At 37.3% G+C, this 20,378-nt stretch overlaps 1 protein-coding gene across 1 annotated transcript in view; it reads right to left on the bottom strand.

The window, feature by feature from the left end:
- Positions 1-1,891: 1,891 nt before the first annotated feature.
- JPH1 (junctophilin 1) overlaps positions 1,892-20,378 on the bottom strand; it is a gene marked incomplete at both ends in the record, with an annotated part of 76,459 nt that continues 57,972 nt past the window's right edge. The window contains 4 exon segments of the mRNA XM_084230241.1: positions 1,892-1,972; positions 8,096-8,742; positions 19,433-19,451; positions 19,453-19,579. Coding sequence (XP_084086367.1) covers positions 1,892-1,972; positions 8,096-8,742; positions 19,433-19,451; positions 19,453-19,579 — 874 coding nt within the window.

Genomic DNA, 20,378 nt, shown 5'->3' with positions numbered 1-20,378 from the left:
TTTCTTGGGTAAAAACATACTCCCTAGATTGAAAAGTCAAAGCAAAATGTAAAAAATAAATAAATATACAAGTTGCAATTTTCATTTGCTCTCTTTCTGCTTTCTTCTTTATTCCATATTGGTCACACCCAGGATTCTCAACATATTGTACTTCTGCAAAAAATACCACTGGGTTACTACCCTGCAGGTGACAAAGCATCAGTCAACACCTGTGCTAACATGTGACTTGTCTCTTCTTCATTGAGAAGGTAGCAAATATGGTAAAAAGAATCTGACTAAACCATGCAGATCGTGAAAATATTTAGGACTAGCTCCCTCTCCTCAATGTAATGTTTTATAGAGATTTAACAGGTACCTTTCCTCCCCTGATTTCTTTTTAAATCACAATTTTTATAAACACCATGTAGTTTCTCTAAGTAAGCATGCTTCTGAGTAATAAAGATAAATTATAAAACAGCAAAAAATCATTTTATTTCAGAATAACAAAGGACTGCAAAAGACATATTTAAATAAAAATGTCTAAGCCTTTAAAATGTGAAATGAAATTACAAAAGGACTTTGAAAAACATGAAAGGCATAAAATTGAGAAGCAGTGACTTAACAAACCTTTATGCTCTACCTGAATGTATTCAACAAAAATTTAAGTTGGAAAAAAAAAAAGAGCAGTTATTAATAGCATCTTGCTTAACTTTCATGGGAATTAACATAGCCACTGACAAGATTTTATTTGGTTGTAAAGTACGTCAGCAATGAAACTAGATCCTTTATACACCGATTACTGCAATCCATGCAACATTTTGACTACACTTCTTAGAATTCTGTTGTCTTTCAGCTTTTAAAATTTAGCACCTCCCAGGTGCATAAATAATTCATCTCGATCATGTTAATGCTTTCAAGAGGAAGGTTAATGCCTTCACTTTGCTAAATTTTAAAGATTTTTACAGGCTTAGGAAGACTAAATGACAAGAGAAATAATGTATTGCTATCAAACACATTTACTCCAGAATTCTGTTGCCTCTTTTCCTTGAGCTGCAGCACGTGTGTTTCATCCGCCCAGGCCCGCACGTTGTAGGTGACTATACATCATATTTAAATCAACAGCAAAAATGAACATAGTCGTGCACAAGCAAACGAAACGTTCTCTCCCAGAACATTCCAGGAGATGTTAAAGCAGCAGGTCATGGCATAAGACTGGTGAGTGATGCTGCTACCTATTTCTTCTAATGAGATAGGAGTGAATGTTGGAGCGGCGGCCACAGCAACACAATCCTCCGACCGCATTCCTCAGGCAGTCGTTTGTTTCCCCAGCTCCCTACTAAAAACGTCAGATGGTAAAATAGTAAGGCAGCTGTTGACTTCCATCAAAAAAAAAAAAAAAAAATGCAGCTCCATACATTTCCAGTTTAGTCACACTTGCTAGGACAGATGGAGTAGCCAATGCCAAGAACTTCACCGGATGGGGCTGCTTCAGCAGATTTTAAAAAAGAATGATTATTAAGTTTTGCTCTCCACAATGGCTGCTTGCTTCAGCTCTCAGAGGACCCCAAGCCACAAAGCCTTCCCAGGGGAACCGAACAGGACCTCTGGCTGAATTTTCCAAGTTTCATTTCTCTCGCGATCCCATCCTAATTCCAAGCCTCCTTCCCTGTGTCTGACTGGGGTGTGCCATTTAAAGGGCTGATGACACCACCAGTGTCATGACTTCACTGAAGGGTCAAAACAGTTAAATCATTAAGTAATTATGTTGAATCACATTCAGGCACAGCCAAAATTAAAGTGAAGGACAATATATAGTTGTTAAAAAAAATGTACATTTGACTATGGGAAAAGAATGTTAAATATTGTGATTTTATATAAAAATTAAGGTTATTCTTACCTCTCCTTATTCCAATCAAGTTAGAAAGTGAACAAAGAGAATGGCCAAGCCGATATTCAACAGCATGACGAGGACAATCATGATTGAATTAGGGCCCTGAAAATGAAACAGAACAGCACAAGCATAACTTTTCCAGGGTAATCCAAATATAGGTTAGTTTACAAAACCAGGGACCAAATATATAAAAACTCAACAGTTGCAGTATGCCATGAATTACCACAGCAGCTCCAAAAGGTATAACTAAAAATAGCCAGGCTGTATTTAGATGGAGTCATCGCTGAACTTTCACTTAAAAATGAATCTAGTCTCAATTAATTCTGAAATATGGCTCAAGAAATAATCTTCATTCACCTCAAAATTTTGAACAACAGTCTGGGTGAGGCACAGCTCACTATAATGGGGTTATAGGTCCATGGCAGTTGGACATACCTTTTTTCTTACGGTGTAATTCAGACAAGGAAAACCTATTTCCTAATAAAGGCAGTAAGAAGTGCAGAGTGAAATCCATAGGACAATAAAGCCTCCTAGGTAAAAAACATTCAAGAACTCAAAATGAGGTTCTCTGACTCTCGCTATTCCTGAACTTATGTTTAGATGCTGTTTCCTTAAAGTAAAAACTTCTGTAGGAAATTGAACATTTTCAGTAATTATTTTGCAGGTCTCATTCCTCATATTTCTGTTATTGACTTTAATGCTTCAGAAATCAAGTTATATTTAACAAATCTCAGAATCCTATTTTGATAAATACTGCTGTAATAAATACCAGCCAGTTGAAGTACCTAACCTTTATTTACTTGTTTAAGAAAGCAAAGTAACCTTATATGAACCATCTTTTCAGATGTAACTATGCTTGACCATCTTTATTACAGAGCTATGATCTTGATCTTTACTACTAAGATAGAGTAATTCTTAAATAGCATTAAAAGTATTCTAAACTAGCCCTATGAGGTAGGTGGTTTTACTGTTTTTACAGATGAAGAGAAAATTTTAACTATATTTGAAAATCCAATGACTACATTGAAAATATATTACAGGGACCTCAAGTTTTGTATTGGTGATTTGGGGGGCAGGAATACAATGAAGATTGAAATTGCCATTGGACAGATGCTCATCTACAGGATCTAGGGCTTGAGTTACATGTCACTCAAGGTGGTCTCCTCCCAGGTGAGGTCACATCTTTCTGCTAGAGGTCAGAGCACCCTGTCCTTTACCTATCCTCATACTTCACCATTTGTCATCTCTTGTTTGATTGTTGTCTTCCCCCAAGACTATGTGTTCCATAAGGCAAGGGCCCCGTCTTGTTCACCTCTGTGCACCCACATGTCAGAACTGCTCAGTTCATTCATGAAAACAGTATTTAATGAAAACCTATTTTCCAGCACTTTTGCAGGTGCTGTGGTGTTGCTGTTGAACAGATTCACTGTAAAATGAAGAACAGGATATTAGTATAATCAGGGTGATGGAGAAGAGGAAATAAAAATGGGTGCTTTTGAAATGGGGAGTATTAAGAAGAGAAACCTTAGTTCCCACACCCCCAGTAAATTGGTGGAAAATAAAGATTTATTGCAGGTCTTTTATATGCCAGAAATGGGCTAAGCATTCCTGTGTAGATTGTTCTTGATTTCTTCAAAAGTGATTATTCTATTTTATAGAGCTCTGAGAGGGTGTCCTACCCAAGGCTACTCAGGGAATTGGAATGAATCAGAACTACATTTAAACTTTAGTCTGTCTATGTCAGAGTTGCATCACTATTAGCTTCATAGGACTTCTTTGAAAATACACTTGACCCTTGAATAACGTGGGATTTGAATTGCATGAGTCAACTCATACACTGATTTTTTGCTATCAAGGTATGACTATAGTTCAAAAGTTGTCCTTGAATTTCTGACTGCCCGTAGTCCCCACGTTCTTTAAGGATCAACTGTAATAACTTCTCATCCACTTCTTCAAAACAGGCACTTTAATTTATATTCCATGGATGTTTTTCTGCTACTATGGAATCAGTCTTGATAATGATCAAATGCTTTTTTGGAAGAGTTGTATTCAAAATTGATAGAATAGACCTAACCTCCATAACTACTCAATGTGGCTAACTTAGAACATATAATGTAGGAAACCCCATATAATTCAATTAATTGGTTTTTCGTCATCATCACTCAGCATAGAGACTTGCAAGTATTGGTATGGTATTACTATTACAAGCTTTGGTTAGATTTTGCTCATAAACATGTTAGGTTTTGGGATCATTCTGATTCTTTAGGGCCAGTGGAATTCACAATTCTCAAAGATAGCAATACGAAAGATGAGGAAGAGAATACAAGAAAGTTCAGTGACTTACCATGGAGCCAGACAAAGTAGTAACGGTAAAGTTAGCTTCAAAAGTTTCAAGTTTGTCTGGATCTTTAACTCCCATTTCATAAGTCCTTTATGAGTTTATCTAACCCTTTAAAGTGGTTAGTACTTTGTGTGTGTACTTTTTCCAAGTGAACATACACATATTTTTCTTGCTATATTCTAATAAGCACATATGTAGGTATTCTAGCACACAGCTCCATTTATAAAGCTATTCTTAAAGTTGACTCAGGGACAATGAGGCTAACCCAGCAATAAAAGGTTCAAATAGCAAATCAGGTGAAAAATAAATTCTGGGCTGCCGTGTTTAACAGGCAGATATTAAAACATGACCTTGGTCTTTTTGATACATACACTGGGTACAGGGTGGAAAGCTTTAAGGCGAAGTCTCAGAAATATGACTGTAGTAACCAGTTGTAGATTAAAATAGCAAGTGCAAGTCTTGATTGGAAGAAGCTTTCAGGCAGATAGAAAAGTAGAAGTCAAATGTGAAAGTTTTCCTTCTTTAAAGAGACTTTCACTCATACTGTGAGGAATAAACCTGAGGAATTTTCTGCTGAACAAGTGTAGTTTACTTACATTAAGTCTAAAATTCTCTAAAATCTTGTGAAAAGAGCAGTTGAATTTACCATTAATAGCAACACTTAATTATATATATTTACTGTTGTGTGTCTATGGTTCCATTTGAAATGGGAAATTTCAGATCTCAAACTTAAAAGTGCAGGCAATTTTCAGGAGTAAAGATGCCTCTAGTGCTTCTACGTGAGTCACCCGTGTTGTAAAATTGTACAAAAATTTTGCTATCACAGACTCTGTTCTCCCAGGACATGAGTGTACATGCAACTACCAACAGAGGTATCAGATTCCTTCAGGAAGGTTGAAGGGTACCCCCTGCCGTTTGTTTCCCTTCTCTTACCTCACGTAATTAATTTACTCTGCATTAGCCAATATCCCACAAGATTTTCTGGGAGATTTCTAATTTCTATATTAATATTGAGGGTGATTCTGAGGATGAGCCAAAATTTACTGGAGTATTTGAGCAAACCTATGCTTCAACTAGTACAGAGCTGAAACAAACCAAATAAATAGCCAATGCTTTGCGAGCATTTACTATGTGCGAGGTACTGATAGTCCTGCATCACTTAATGGGAATACAATCTGAGAAAAGTGTCATTAGATTTTATCATTGTGCAAACATCAGAGTGTTCTTAGGCTAACCTAGATGGTATAGCCTACTACACACCCAGGCTGTATGTAGGGACCACTGTCGTAATGTAGTCCATCACTTACTGAAATGGCTTTATGCAGAGCATGCCTGTTATTAATTAATTTCCACACCAACACTCTGATATAGGTATAGATGAGGAAACTAAGTTACTGAGTAGTTAGGAAACTCACCCAAGTCACAGAGCTGGTAAGCAACACAGTTGGGGTTTGAAGGTAGGGAGTAAGGCACCAGAGTCCCTTAGCCACCAGCTTGTACCATCTCATTCCATAAGTTGGTTAACAACAATTCTTGATACAGTTTGAGTCGGAATTGCTATTTGTAGGATGACTAACCAAAATGAATCTCTTAGCTGTCCACAAGGAGCACTAACTTATTCAGTCTGGTTTTCTCTCAAAAGTCTGCTTTAATATGAATGTTGATATGGATTTTCGAGTTCTTTCTAAAGCTCTAATTTACAGTGTCCTTTCTATCCCCAATGTGTACGCACTACTCTTGTTTAAAACGCTGTTCACTGACTACCCCAATCACGATTCTCCTCCTAACTCTGACAAAGAGGGTTATTAAGAGTGGGAAAGGAAGGGAAGGTTAATTATTAAAATCTTCAGTGAAGGTGCCAAGTCAGCCTTGGTTTCCAACTCCCTCACCATCCTCCCAGAGCTGCTCTGCTTCTCCGTGGGTGTGGAAGGGAACCCTGCAGCACTGTCCTGGGGTGAAGGATGCCTGACTGTAAGAATAAGACAATTTTGCATAGACACTTTTTCTAAATGAGGATGTGAATTTACCAAACATATCTAATTAGTGATGTTTTTATTTGAAAGACTATTAACAGGTAAGAGGTAGGTAACAAGATCTCATGTGCAGGACACAGGTAAAATGGAAGCTCCCCAGAGAGTTCTTGGAATCATTGCAAGCCCACTGTTGCGCACCCAAAAGTATGTTATAGGCCTTTGCATTATTGAATTTTCCCTACTAATCAAGCAAACTAATACTCATATATATGTGAAGGTTTATCAACTTGTGATGTAAGTGTTGACAATCAACTGGGAAGTGATTTATTACATTTAACAAATTCTAACAGTGATATATAACAGTTATAAAATCAGGATTTAGACATACCGATGTTAATTTTTTTTAAAGAATGTTTACTGAATGGTCTTTTAATTTGTTTTGAAAACTATTCCCTCCCATGGAGGTTGACTGTTAGGAATTTAATCCAGTTAATCTGATTAGTTTATATTTAGATGAGAATTTGAAAAAAAATGAGAATCAGTGTTTGTAGGTATCAGCAAAATAAGCATACTTAAGAGGTTTCAAACATTAGGCAATTAAAAAGATTAATTTCAAATGTTTATAAGTAAACCTGTGGTTAATTCTCGTTGGCCAAGATTTTAACCCTTACTGTTACGCAACTATGTCTCTGAAATTACTAATAATATTGGGTAGGGTATGGCTTATTCCCTAAGCTACATTTAACAACCAATTCTTGTTCCAAAGACATGTGACTAAGTCCATAGGTCAGTCTGCCAACTTTTTAAATTAGTAATTATTTTTTAAATTCTGAATTTATAAAATCTGAAACTACTAACTGCAAATATCATTCAACAAGTGTCATGGTTGTAGATATTTATTAGTAATAGTTTTCTGGTTAAATAATAAAACCTTAACTGCTCTCAAGGCTAATGATAAACGAGCATCTACCAGAAAACTGAAATTTTTCAGTATTGATTTAAAACCAAAATATTTTTCTTAAACAGTTGAAAAATTTTAATACTCATTTGGGAAAAACTTTTTTTAACTGCCAAATCTAATGGGCTGTCAGAAAAGTCAAACTTCACAATAGGTAGAAAAGATGTTCTTTTATCTAAAGATGCTGACGGTGCTGGGTGTTAAAAGATAGACTAAGCTCTTAGAAAGTGGGGGAGCCGTCTTCCTTGCTTCAGCTGAGTGACCAGCCCTTGACAGGAGCTATGGTTCCCTTCCAGTCCTCAGAGAGTTAGCTACTAGTATGTTCTGCATTTGTGTCCCCTGAAAATTCATTCATTGAAATCCTAATCTCTAACGTGATGGCATTTGGATAAGTGGTCTTTGGGAGGTAATTAGGTTGTGTGGATGGAGCTCTGGTGATGGATTAGTTCCCTCACAGGGAAAGATGCTAGAACTTGCTTCCAATGTCTCTCTGGCACATGAGGACATAGCAAGATGACTTAAGGTCTAGGAACCGGGGGGTAGGTCCTCAGCAGACAATGAAACTTATGTTGAGCTGGGACTCCCTGCCTTCTACAACTGTGAGAAGCAAATATTTGTTGTTTAAGTTATCCAGTCTATGCTATTTTTGTTAAAGCAATCTGAACTATGACAAATCCGCAAAGCTTACACGAAGTGCAGTAACTATGATGGCATAATAAGCTGACTACGTTTTCACTGATTTGAATTGATGTCTAAGGTATGTGGTTGACTGGACACTCAGGGATTTCTGCCTGGAGACCACTGCTGTTTGAGGCGACAAGCATGCTAAGCTCTACTCTCAAGAGTCCTGTGCTTATCTGGACTTTGCTAGCTTAGTTGTTAAGATGCAAGTCACCTAAACCTATCTGAGAGGACTAAAGAGAAGAAAGGAAAATATTTCTTGCACAACTTACTGAATTGGCTTCCTTTTCCAAAGAAGGGCACGATTCGTTGCTTGCTGGATTCTTTGGTATAGCAAGTTCAGACTTCTTAGCTTTTGGCTCAGCTTTGCTTTCTTTGGCAACTGATTTTGTCACAGATTTAGGGGCGCTCCACTTGTTGGGTGATGGCTTGTGCACCAGTGCTGAGGAAGACTGGCTCGATCTGCTGCTTTCCTCTGCTTCATCTGGAGGGTGCTGGGGAGCATTCAGTTTCACGTAGTAGCCATGGTACTGAGAATGCAGCTCCCCGTTACTGGGGTTAGGGACATGGTGGCGGCCGGAGTACTTGGACGGTGGCATGCCTGCTCCCACTTCCTTCGAGGGAGCCTTTGACATCAAGGGCTTATTGACTGTAGCTGTCACCTGCTCATCTGCCACACTCCTTTTGTCTTGGTTATGTCTTGCCCCTGAGCTGGGGTTCTGCTTCTTTGTGAGTTTTGGGGAAGGCTGAGGAGAACGACTCTGCTTGGGACTTGGCTCAGGAGACCTTGGGGGTGTCGTGCCTTTGCGATAAAAATGAGGAGATTCCTTTGGTGTAGTTGGTTTTTCTGGTACCTTTTCTTCTGGATTTTCTTTAGCATCTACACCTTCCTGAAATCTCTGTTTGATATAATCTGGGCCTGGGGGAGAAAAGGAAGGTGATAAACAAAACAATTCATAAAGATTTATTCCTCATGGCAAAGTAACATTAGCCTTTTATCTTGTTTTCTTTACAAGTCTTTGACTAAGCACAGCACATTTCATTCCTTTGAGGAAAGAGATTGCTAAAAAATGTGCTTTTTTTAAAGTTAAGTAAATATCTATCATTACTATTTCTTGATAGCTATAAAATTTAAGCAAGTTTTGACTTCCCTAATAATTGCAGTGTTCTTTTATTTGCAGATTACTGAGGTAAATTTTGTTGATGGAACACTGATGACAATACCATAATTAATCTGTGTATTCAATTTGTGGCATAACTAGACAAATTCTCTTATGTTTAATGTGTTCAAACACTTACATATTAATGTTAGATATACTTAATAATAAAATCTCTGGTCCAATCTACATATACTGTAGGAAGCAGAAATGGGAGCTGCTTTGACAGATCCCCAAAAGTGACAGTTGCCAGCAAAGGATGATACTGATAAAATACTAACAAGAGACCATTTATTTGGTGGTGGGAGGAACTTAGGCAGTTCAATGTAGATTCAAGAAAATTTTTTTCTAAAGTTAGTACTTTGAGCAATATGCTTTAGTTATCTAGAAAAAGTACAATAGTCAATTATATTTGAACAACAAAGCACATTTTCAAATGCTGTTTTCCTTATCTCTTAATTTATCTATCAGTAATAGAACAAGTTGAGAAGACTTGGTCATTCAAGGAATCTGTGGTAAACTTGAAGCTATGTTTTGGATTCCACTGGATGTATTTTTGTTATGGTTGCTGATTAACTCTCAAATGTGAACCTAATCACTTTTGAAATGATGCAATGCTTCTATGGACATAGTTGTCTTAAGTGTGTTAGGAAAGGCATTTCTTACATGATCATATTTTTGCCCTTCTAAGATGTGGTTTAGAGATATATTCATTCAGATTAATCTATAGCTGTTCTTATAGTAATATGTTAAACTCAAGGAATTTACTCAAATGTGGACGTACATTCTAACACTGACTTTCAGATTTTAAAAAATTCTAGCTTTTAGAGGACTTAAGCAAAAGGAATTCAAATTGGAAAAGTAGTATAACTGTGACTATATGCAGATGACATGGTAAAAACCCTCAGATAACAGAGAAAGCCCTCAAAACTCTACTAAAAAACTAATTGAAATAATACATCAGTACAGTAAAGTTGCAGGATAATCAATTTAAGAAAATCAGTTGTTTCTACATGCAAACAATGAGCTAGGAGAAAAAGAAATTAGTACCATATACATAGCAACAAAAGAAATACATAGGTGTAAACTTAACTTGAAGGCTTATATAATGAAAGCAATATGGCATTGCTAAAAGAAAATACAAAGATATGGAAACATATTCCCTGATAATGCATTGGAAGAATTAACATTATTAAAGTGTCCATTTTACCCAAAGCAATATACAGGTTCAATACTATCTCTATCAAGGCTCCAATGGCATTCTTCAAAAAAATAGAACAAATATAAATGAAATTCACAGGGAACCACAAGTGACCCCAAATAGCCAAGACAATCCCGATAAAGAGTGATGGTATCACACTCCCAAACGTCTCAAACTGTAGTAATCAGAGTAGTAACAAAAGCATACACACAGATCAATGGAATAGAATTGAGAGCCCAGAAATAATCTTTAGACAGTTAATCCATGAAAAAGGGGCCAAGAGAATACACTGGAGAAAGGAGAATCTCTGCAACAAATGGTATTGGGAAAACTGGACAGCCCCATGCAAAAGAGTAAAACTAGATCACCATCTCATACCTTACACAAAAATTAACTCAAAATGGATTAAAGATTTGAATGTAAGAGCTAAAACTATAAACTGCACTGAAGAAAATATATGCAAAGCACTCTGGCAGTGATGTCTTTGAACGAAAACGATTAAAGCAAATATAAACAAATGTGACTACAAACTAAAATGTTTCTTCACAGTGAAAGAAAGTACCAGTTAAACAAAATAACACCCAACTGAGTGGAAGAAATTATTTTTACTTCATACATCTGATGAAGTGCTGATATCCAAGGTCCAAAAAGAACTCACACAACTCAACAAAACAACCCAATACAAAAAAGGGGCAAAAGAGTTTAAATACACTTCTCCAAAGAAGACATACAGAAACAGACAGGAAAAAATGTTCATCACTTATCAGAAAAATTCAAAACCACAATGAGATAATATCTCACACCTGTGAGACTAACCCATATCAAAGAGACCAGAAGCAAGACGTGTTGGCAGGGATGTGGGGGAAAGAGAAGCCTTTATACATTGTTGGTGGGAATGTAGACTAGCATTTTCTCAAGATTTTAAAAACAGATCTACCATGTGATTCAACAATTTCACTTCTAGAAATCTACCCAAAGGATGCAAAAACAATAATATAAAGGGATAGATGCACTCCTATGTTCATTGCAGCACTATTTACAATAGTGAAGTTATGGAAACAACCTATGTGCCCAAGGACAGATGAAGTGGATTATAAAAACGTGTATATATACACAATGGAATATTACTGTTATTTGAAAAATGAACTCTTCCCATGCGCAACAACATGGTTGGAAATAGAGATACTGTATGCAAAATAAGTTATGAGGACAAATACCAGATTCCACTAATATGTGAAAACAAATACAAAACACCAAACCAATAACAAACCCTAGAAATCTGCTTATAGAATTGAGGCCACAAGATAGGGGGAATCACAATGGACTATGGTGGAGGACTTTGGTTGTGGTGACGTGCATCTGAGAAGGTGCTGTTTGGCTATTTAAAAATCATTAACAAAGCTAGATTTTTTTTTCCTTTTTGAGGCAAGGGAATAAATATACTCCAAAGCAGTGGTGCCATATTTGCTGCCTCTCATAGGCTTACTGTGGTGCAGCTAAAGCTGGAGAACTCTCAGGGAACACAGGCTGTGGAGTGCTATGTTTATCCCCATTCTTGGTCTCACTATTGCTGCCAGTACCTCCCACAAAGGAGATTATCTGCTCCTCTAGAACCCCAATTTTTAACAGATATTTCCAAGCAGATACCTAAGGTCCTGGCATCCAATCAACCTTAAACTAGGTCCTAGAAAAGATCCCCCTTCCTTGGAACACTGACAGGTCTTGGTACAATACCCTCAACAACAGGAACCTGTCAACCCAACACAGATGTTTGAGAGTCAACCAAAAAAACAGTGGAAAGTTGAGCAATGAGATTCGACACTAACACAAAGCCACTCCACTAAGACTGGAGGAGGCAACTGTTTTGCTAATAATATATAGAAATGAAAACAGAAATATGTTCCAAATGACAGAACAAGATGAAATTTCAGAAGAAGTAACCTACCAGATAAAGAACTGAAAGCAGTGGTCATAAAGATGCACACTGAACTTGGGAGGAAAATGGATGAGCAAAGTGAGAACCTCAACAAAGAAAATATGTAAGCACCAAACCGAAGTCACTAGACAGAAAGCAATAGAAGGGTCAACAGCACAATGAGTGAACTCAATAAGGGTAGGGGAGCTGACCCAAACAGAGTAACAAATAGAAGAATTTTAACAGATGAAGATAGCTTAAGAGACCTATGGTACATCAAGAAGAATGTTCACATTACAGGGTTCCCAGAAAAAAAGATACTGAGAACAAGGTAGAAAACTTATCTGAGCCCCAATCTGGGGAAGAAAACAGATATTCAAGTTCAGGAAGCACAGGGTTCCAAATAAGATAACTCATGAAATACACAGGACGATATAATCAAATGTCAAGTTAAAAAATCTTAAAAGGAGCAAGAGAAAACATATCATATTTTTCATCAGTTTGTAAGCCAGAAGAGAGAAGCATGATATATTCAAAGTTCCAAAAGGGAAAAAGAAAAACCAACACAAATTGCAAAGCAAGAAAATACAATCTCTTCAATAAATAGTGCTGGGGAAACTAATGCAACATCCAAACAAACAAAAGATTACTATCTTAAACCATACACAAAAATTAATTCAAAATAGTTATGATTTCAGTTCTTACATTCAAATTCTTAAATTTTTAGAAGGAAATATTGGTCTTAGTCATGTTTATATGGATTTAACCCCAAAGGCAAGGAGCAATAAAAGTGAAATAAACAAAATAGACTACATCAAACTAATAGCTTCTGCACAGCATAGGAAACCAACAACAAGAGGGCAACTTACTAAATGAGAGAAAATAGTCACAAAACTATATATCAGATAACGGGTTAATATCTAAGCTATATAAAAAATTCACACAACTCAAAGGAAAAAAGCCTGCTTTAAAAATAGCTAGAGGATATGACCATACCTTCCCCTCCAAAGACTTAGTCAATATCTCAAATCACTAATCACAGGGAAATGCAAATCTAAACCACAGTGAGATTCTTACCTCACATCTGTCAGGATGGCTATTATCGAAAAGATAAGGAATAACAAGTGTTGGTGAGTATACAGAGGAAAAAGGAATCCTTGTGCACTGTTGGTGGGAATGTAAATTGGTGCAGTCACTATGGAAATCGATATGGAGATTCCTCAAAAAAATAAATAGAACAACACTATATTCCACCACTTCTACTTCTGGGCATCTATCCAAAGAAAACAAAAACTAATTTAAAAACATACATGCATTTTTCACTGCAGCATTATTTACAGTAACCAAGACACAGAAAGAATCCAAATGTCCACCAATGAATGAATGAGTAAAGAGGTTTTGGTATACTTAAGATCTTCCTTAACCTGTGATGGTGTTACTTCCTAAAAACCCACTGTAGATTGAAAATATCATAAATCAAAAGTACATTTAATACACCTAACCTGCTGAATATTATAGCTTAGTCTACCCTAGCTTAAATGAGCTCAGAATCTTTACATTAGCTGACAGATGGACAACATCATCTAACAAAAAGTCTGTTTTATAATAACATTTTGGGCTATCTTAATGCAATTTATCAAATACTATACTGAAAGTGAAAAATACCTTATGGAGTAGCAGTTGTTTACCCTTGTGATCACATGTCTGACTGGACAGTGTGATTCAATGCTGCTGCCCTCCATCATAAGAATAGTGTACTGCATATTGCTAGCATGAGAAATAACCAAAATTCAAAAATCAAAGTATGACTATATCTTCACTGGATGTGTGTTGCTTTCACATCATGGTTAAGTTGGGGACCATCTGTAGTCAATAGAATACTATGCAGCCATGAAAAATTGAAATCTTGCCTGTTGTGATATGAATGTACTTTGAAGGTTTTCTGCAAAGTGAAATAAATCAGGCAAAATGTATCATTTCAATGATATGTGGAATCTAAAAAAACTATTTAAAATTATGTAGAGATAAACTATTTAAAATTATATATGGTAAACATATATGTATTACTTAGAGAAAACAGATTGATGGTTAACAGAAGTGTAGAGTGCTGGGGGTTTGGCAACATGGGTGAAGGGGATCAAAAGTACAAACTTCTAGTTACAAAATAAATAGGTCAAGATGTAATAATAACACGGAGACTATAACCAATGTGGTATTGCAGATTTGAAAGTTGCTAAGAAAACTTGGTAAATATTTATTTTGATGATCATTTCAGAATGTGTACAAATGTTCAAAATTGTTGTACACTGAAAACTAAAATAATGTCAGTTATAATTAAAACAAATTCCAGGTGACTCAAATGTACCCAGTTATGGGCATTTGAGAACATGACCTAATGCCATTCTTAAATGACTATGTCCGGTTGGAAACGGTTCTAACATGGCATACTCATATGGGGACTGGCCAGCTAAACACAACTGTACTTTCCAGTACAATTAAAATTTCCAGATTAAATGCTTTTAAAAACAAGACATTTATATAGTGCAGAGGACAGAAGTTTTTCCTGGATGGCACACTTTGTGCCTGCTACTTGTTCTTTGTAGTAATTTGTGTTGGCATTGCAATGTCAGCAGCATAAAGTTGATGAGATGCAGCAGTTCATTTAGAAAAAAAAAAAAAAACTAGTCAGAATATTGTCAGGGAAGAAAATTATGACAAGTTTCAATAGTTGGTGCAGTTTGCAATTTCATCTTTTTTATAGACTATATCGATGAACCTCCCTTTACCTTCCCTGAGAATTCATAGTGGGGAGAAGTCAGGTTCAGATACAGGACACCTGCTCACTGACACAAAACATTTAGCGCATGTCATCTACCAACACTGGAAGGTTACTTGTTACAGTTGGCATAAGGCTCTGAACAGATATGGCAGATGGTAACAGCAGGGTACCCAGCTAGTTCCTCATAGGTGAGCCGGCTATGGGCAGGAGCACTAAGAAGATTCCCTCAAACAAATGATTACAAGGGCAGTGCTCATAGAAACACTCTGTAGCAACATCAGAAGTTATTAAATAAAATAGGACCAGATTGAAAGACTCTAAAAAGATTATGGAACTGGTAGCAGTATCAAGTATGTTCTATATGGAAGGATTGCTACATTCCTATAGGACTTTGCTGTCCCAGCTGTAACAATACTGCAACTTCTGTGACTATAGTGGCTGTGTTCTTGTCTGCAAGCCATGGGACACCCATTCCAGTTCTGTGCACATGATTAGTCTTAATTCATGCTTGTGGAACTGAAATATATCAATATAACTGGTAAGAATAATCAGCAAACTCATGAATTAAGTTCATGTCAATTAGTAGATTTTCCATTTCCCTTTTGTTGTAAGAAAAAATATGTTGAATTTTGGGTTCTGGAAAGCTAGTTCAGGAATCATCAATTCCATGTTTCCCGTTTCTTAAAAATATTACATTATTAATGACAATTATATAATGAAAACGTGCTTTGATTTATAGATTTCTAATTCATACAGGAGATATAGCTTGGTTAACTATGGCCCAGAATAACTGATATTAAAGACTTCCTTTATCTTGAATAATACACAGTGTGTGTGTGTGCATGTACACATGGTATTAAGGATTGAATGTGTCCCTTTCCCCCACCAAATCATAGTTGAAGTCTTAGGTCCCAATGGGTACTTGGGAGGTAATTAGCCTTATGTAAGATACTAGAGCCCTTATAAAAATAAAGACACCAGCTCTCTCTTCCCTTATATATGCACCCAGGAAATAACCAGGAAAAGACGGCTCTCAGCAGAACCCAACTGTGCTAGCACGCAGATCATGGACTTCCAGCCTCCAGAACTGATAAGTAAATGTCTGGTAAGCCATCCAGTCTATGGTACTTTGCTACACAGTCAAACTGACTAATAAACATGCTTAACAGGGAAGACAAAGCTTTTTGAGGATGCTGTCTATCTCCCAAGAGAGTTTAAAGTAATAGATTTACCACATTCCAGGGCAGTGTTTCCCACACTTTTAAAATCTATGCCCAGTCCTACATACAAATGACAAATGTAAAATTTTACACCCTTAATATTACTTGAAATTGCAATATCAGGACAGAGTCATAAATCACTTTCCCAATCATCCTTCTCATATATCCCACTCCCCATTACATTCTTAGTGATCACTATCCAAAGTCCATTCTCAGAAACCTGATTTCATAAGCACTTCCAAGAAGAGTTATACCTTGGGGGAGACTCACATGACCAAAGGTCACCAGGACAAATGTATCATAATAGAAGACCAATTAATTAATTTATAATGAACAATGTAAATATTACACAGGCCAGAGGACTTGTACTGAAGCCACTAGTGCAAGTTCTCCCTATTAGTTGATCTCCATGAACAGCTCAACCAAAATTAGATGGCTACTGGTAAAAGTGGTGTCAGGACAAGGAGCATGAAATGAAATATCTAATGGCATCAGACTGAACTGGCCTGATGCATGTATCCTATTGGATGATCTTGCCAATAAAGTCATATACCATTGGCTATAGTTGCTTGTGTCCTTCTTTGTAATAGAAACTTCCTTGCTGATGCAACTGGAAGACCCCAAGGCTTCAGCCATTTTCTCTCTGTAAGTGCTTGGCTAGGCATTTCCAACTTTTTGCCTCCTGACTTTTTCTATTTCAAGAAAATCGTGTAGTACCATTTTGAAGTTAGGGACAACCTCATTTCTGAGTTCTTGGAGATGACTCACTATATTATTTATGACAATTTAGGATTGTGTGCATATGTGCAATTACCTACATACACATTCACATGCGTCCATTTGTATGCTTATTTTTTGTTAGGATTGAACTCTGATGTGATAAAAACTAGAGAAAAAACACTGCCACGTGGGATGGTTTTAACTGAACTGGAGAATAATGCAGTTTTGCATTAGAAATGTCAGAGAACTGGGCCTCCCCGGTGGCGCAGTGGTTGAGCGCTGGGTTGAGAAGCTGCCCGTAGCCTCTGCAGCGCCGGTTCGATCCCCGGCTGCTCCCTGGCCACCGGAGGAGGGTCCCACATGGCGCGCAGACCTCTCCTGCCGTCCGCTGCTCCCCTCTGCAGTGTACTTCGGTCCTTCTGCCTGTTCTGCTCCCCGCTCTGGTGAATTCTCTCACCCTCCCGCGCTTCTGACTGTACCCAGTGCTTGTATAAATAAATAAATGTTAAAAAAAAATCTTTAAAAAAAAATGTAAGAGAACTACGATGGCAAATATCTGAAAATATTGCCAGGTCCTAAAAAATAGGTAACTAACCATGAAAAGTGTTCAAAATGTAAGCTCTGAGACATCCTTCTTCCCAGGATTAATGACTTCTCTGCATGACACATGCATTCCAAACAATGGAAACATTTTTATCTGAGATATGTAAATTAAATGAGCAGTCTGACTTACAAAAAGTACTTGAAAGCCTCTTTAGAAATGCCTGTTTGATTTGATCACACTGTAAATACAGCATGGAAAGCATGAGTTATGCTCCCTTGAGAAGATCAATACTACTTAGTACAGAAAAGGCTTTCTATACAGTTGCTGAAGGAAGTGTTGGCTGTGGTCAAAGGAGATTGTAGCCCTCCATCCCCCCCTCAGCCCTGGTCTCAAATAGACCAGTTGTCATCTCCTGCTACTGTGAAGCATTCATTACTGATGGACAACTTGCTTATTATGAAGCTGTTTTAATTAGGAAAGGGTAGGATTACATTTTCCCACAATATTTTTTTCTCTTAAATGCTTCTGTTCTATAAAAGGCTTTTAAACTATTTAGTCTGGGAAACTAAGGTGATCTTCCATATCATTTACCTCTAGGTAACACCTAAAAGAAATCTATAGGGACCCTATTCTCCAACAGAATTCACAACAGAACCAAGAAATTACCATCTGCAGACAACAATAGTTTGTTTGCTTTCAAAACAACTCAAGCTCAGGGCTGCTTTGTGAAGAAGCCTGGTCTCCTGATGGCCAGCCTGTTTCCCAGGGGCAGATGCAGGACAATCCCACTTGGGGAGCTGAACCCTTTCTTAAACTCTAAAACCCTTTAACATGTAGTTTGTAATGTACTAATTAACAGGTTCCAAGGAAGTGTGATTTTACTTCACACCAGAGGTCACTAAAAAAGAGAAAGTTTCCCTTCCCTAATAAAATAAACATATATATTACATGATTAAGATCTCGCCAAGAGGTTTAAGAAAGATACACGTGAAAGAAAATACCCATTATCACTAATTGACTCCCTTGTCTGAACTACTGCAGGATTCAGTGACAACTCCATATTGGGCAATCCAACTGGTCTTTCATAAACTGAGGTGTCTTTAATGTGGCCTCTGTCTTCATTCTTTGCAGAAAAAAAAAATCACTGTCATTCCCTTCTCATTTCGCCATCCTTCATTATAGTCAGATTTCTCACTTTTATATGGATCTTGCTATTCTGTTACCTTTGATTTACCTTGTTCATTTATTCACAACAATGCTCTGTGGTTTCCAATGTTGTATCTTCATTGGAACCAAACATGTACTGAGCATACATGATGCAGCATGATTTAATACAAATCGATGTGGAAAAATTCTTATCAGGAAAATAGAAATGTTGATATTTAAAACATTTTGGTCTCTTCACCCAGAAATCTGTTGAATTGTCAATCACTATATTGTTATAAAACAATGGAAAAACATAAAAACGTGGCTATTGTTATCAATAATGGTATATTACAGAAAGAGATGGCGACATTCTACAGAAAACCACCAGGAGGAGTGAGTTAGATATTTAAACCTACGCGAATACTTGTTGCTATTTTACATTTGAGAGGCAGATAATAGGACTTATTTTTTGATGCTGTCACTTTCATCTACCATGACATGCATTCTTAACCTGTGCAGAGTAGTCTGTCTTTAGGTGACATACTTTTTCCTAACCCTGCTGCTGCTTTGGTTATGCTATGACTGTAAAACAGGTACTTACTGGTTCCTCTCTTCCTGCTGTTACTGTTGCAGGTGCCTCTGAATTTGGGGTATAGTTATCTGCAATGGTCAATAATACACAATTTCTTCGAAAGAGATCTTTCTTTTAGATTTCTGTCTCATTTATTGCTATCAGCTCAAAGTTTGTTCTGTGGATGGGAAGGCAAAAAGGGATATATGCCAAGGACAAATCCAAATCTGTGGTGCTACCACTCCAACTTCAGATATTGTACTCTACCCCCCCCCTTTTAAAACAGTATTGCTGGTATTCACAAAGCATAGAACTTTAAGTCACAAGGAAAAGGAAACAACAGGCAATGCTCCTACCTGTCCCATTACAGGACACCTGTTTTACCTGGTTGGTAGAAGTCAGGAGACAGCTCCCGGGCTACAGCTCTGGCGATGTCGCACTCCTGCCGGGCGGCCAGTGCAGCCTGGTCAGCGGCGTCAGCTTTTGCTCTTGCATGTGCAGTCCTATATGGAGCACAAAAGGCAATCAGCATGTGTGGAACTGGAGGGGATCATGCTAAGTGAAATAAATAAGAAGGAGAAAGACAAATACTGACTGGCGTCACTATATGCGGAATATAGATAAATAAAAAGGGTCAGACAGAAACCAGTAATAAACCCTAGAAATCTGACTTTAGAATTGAGGCAACCAGGATAGGAGGGGAAGGGCTGAGATAAGGCTGGTGAGGGGATCCAGTGGAGGACTATGGGTGTCTTGGTGGTGGGTGTGGTAACATACATCTGAAGAGGTGTGATCTTATGGCTCTGAGTCACATACAGAGTTGTAAACCAATGTTACCTCAATTAAAAAAAAGAAAGCTATAGCAAGGGCAGCACCTGAACATCTGTTAATGACACCTGGATAAGCAAACTGCCACCCCAGGGAAAGAAATGACAACTGTGACCACAGCCAGACAACAGCAAGTTTAGCTGTTGTTATATAGCTGTGATTATTCCAATAAGGTAACATGGATGAAACTACCTGTATGTTGCCACATTCCTCCTTTCAAGGAGGACATGAATTAGAGCACATGAATTAATGTTGTATTTATAGATATAATTACTATGGTAGAATTAAGATTGTTTCTATAAGAATCTGATTAAGAAGGGTCTATCCAGGGTGTATGCGAGTGGAGTAGCTCTTGGGGGAAAATGTAAAAGTTTGATTTAAGGCATTGACCAGTTTCCATGGTACAAATATTCCCACCAGGGTCAATTTCAAGATACCAGTGTGACTTGTGGGGCTGCAAAGAGATACACTCTG

This window comes from Talpa europaea (genome assembly GCF_964194135.1).
Source record: "Talpa europaea genome assembly, chromosome: 3".
Lineage (NCBI taxonomy): Eukaryota > Metazoa > Chordata > Mammalia > Eulipotyphla > Talpidae > Talpa > Talpa europaea.
This window is presented reverse-complemented; position numbering and strand designations above follow the sequence as displayed.